Raw genomic sequence first — 1,750 nt, forward strand, 5'->3', positions numbered from 1 at the left:
TGCTAACAACAGCTTTTCCCCCAGGTTCATGCAGCTTGGTAACTTCACTGGCATTCCAGGCCTTGTGGTGCCCATTGGATATTCTACTGCTGGGCTTCCCATCAGCCTCCAGGTGAGTACTGGCTCTTTGTGAATGCTGGGTCACAAAAGTCTCAGCTGGCTCTGTCCTAAAGCACTATGACCAGGTTCCTGCTGTTTCACACAGCACACTTAGGAGTCGGCAGGTACTGGTAATGAAAGTTTTAACTTGTGGGTGAAGAGATTTGCCTCAGAGTAACTGACTCCTGAATGGCAGAGGTACTCTTCAGGTATCTGGGAGACAGATCTTTCTTGTCTCCCTGTCTACTTGCATCAGTACCCAGTATTTGTCACTATTCTTTCCTCTCTTTTTCTTACTTCTCATTTCTGTAACTCCTTTAAGTCCTTCCCTCTTGAAATGGGTCTCATATAAATGAAAGGTCCATGTCTTGTAATTAAAGGTCACATACCTGCCCAATGCAGTGATGCCATACTTAACTGGGGTAAAAAGGAAAATCATGTGTCCTTTAGGTTCTGGGGGGGGGGGAAGAGATGTTTTTCATGGCTTTCAAGAGCATCTGTATGTGATGATGCTACTTTTTTTTTTCCCTCCCCCTCCTTTTTTCTCTCTCTACCTCTCTCCTCTTCTCCCAGGTCATGGCAAAATGGTGGGATGAAGCTGTTCTTCTGAGGATTGGCTTGAAGCTAGAGCAGTTCCGTTACCAGACCAAAAAACCATCCATTTATTATGACATCCTCGCATGATGGAGTGACCAAGATAGGGACCAAGTCTTCTTTTCCCTAGTCTGACCTGACCAAGTATTAGAGCGGACTTGTTTTCAATGTTCATCTGAATAAGGCTCAGTAGCAGGCCCATTTGAGGAATGGGGAGGAACACTGATATAAACAGGCACTGATGCTGAGAGACATCATTTCTGCTCCCTGTTTGTTATGGGATGGTCCAGTTTATACTGGGGAGACCAACTGTGCTAGCTAGTTCCTTGCTGTGTTTTTGCCAACAGGGGAGGCTGCAACTATCTTCTGCAACTTCTTTCCATGTAGGGGTCCTGTTTAAAGATGGAAGACAATTGCATCTGCAGGACTGCATGTGGACAGTTCATACTACAGTGCATGGAAAGGTACAATCTCTAGACCTTAAACCTTCTGACAGAACTCCTCCTGCTCCAGGATATAACAAACGTATTGTTTTGAGGGGGAGAGGCAGCAAATAATGCCTAGCTCCCTTGGAATGAGGATCTTAGCACACCTGCAATTAGGTAAAGTGTGTTTTGGCCCCTTACTTAGTCCCTCGGAGCAAAATAGAAAGCCTGTAGCTATGGAAGTGTCATTGTGCTTCTGTCCCTTATAATGGAACCAATGTAAGGTCAGTTCTAACTGTTGCACAAAGTATGGGTGTGCTCACTGCATGAGCAGTCCTACCTACCTTCAGCCTTCCATGTGAGGGGAGGAAAAAGCAGAGCATGAACCCTCATCAACTCTGTGACCCAAAGCCCTGGTTTAAAGTTCTGGCTTTCTGTTGCACATCTCTATTTCCCAAGATAATCCTTGCAGAGCCTCTTTTTTTTTCCCCACTAGTTGCTGAAGTATAACTCCACTATCATTTAGGTGTCCAAATGGAAGAACTGCTTGGTAATGCTGTGAAACGCTGTGTAAGGGGTGCTGAGCCAGCTCTTACAAACAGGTGATATTTGTAGGAAACACTGTGCAAAGC

General features: G+C 45.3%; 1 protein-coding gene across 1 annotated transcript in view; it reads left to right on the forward strand.

Moving 5' to 3' along the window:
* Positions 1-783, forward strand: part of LOC104521341 (fatty acid amide hydrolase) — a gene marked incomplete at its 5' end in the record, with an annotated part of 12,939 nt that extends 12,156 nt beyond the window's left edge. Inside the window, 2 exons of the mRNA XM_010163305.1 lie at positions 25-112; positions 673-783. Of these exons, the coding sequence (XP_010161607.1) occupies positions 25-112; positions 673-783 (199 nt within the window). The remainder of the gene's footprint in view (positions 1-24; positions 113-672) is intronic.
* Between the last annotated feature and the right edge of the window lie 967 nt (positions 784-1,750).

This window comes from Antrostomus carolinensis, unplaced genomic scaffold (assembly GCF_000700745.2).
Source record: "Antrostomus carolinensis isolate BGI_N321 unplaced genomic scaffold, ASM70074v2 scaffold42582, whole genome shotgun sequence".
Taxonomy (NCBI): Eukaryota; Metazoa; Chordata; class Aves; order Caprimulgiformes; family Caprimulgidae; genus Antrostomus; species Antrostomus carolinensis.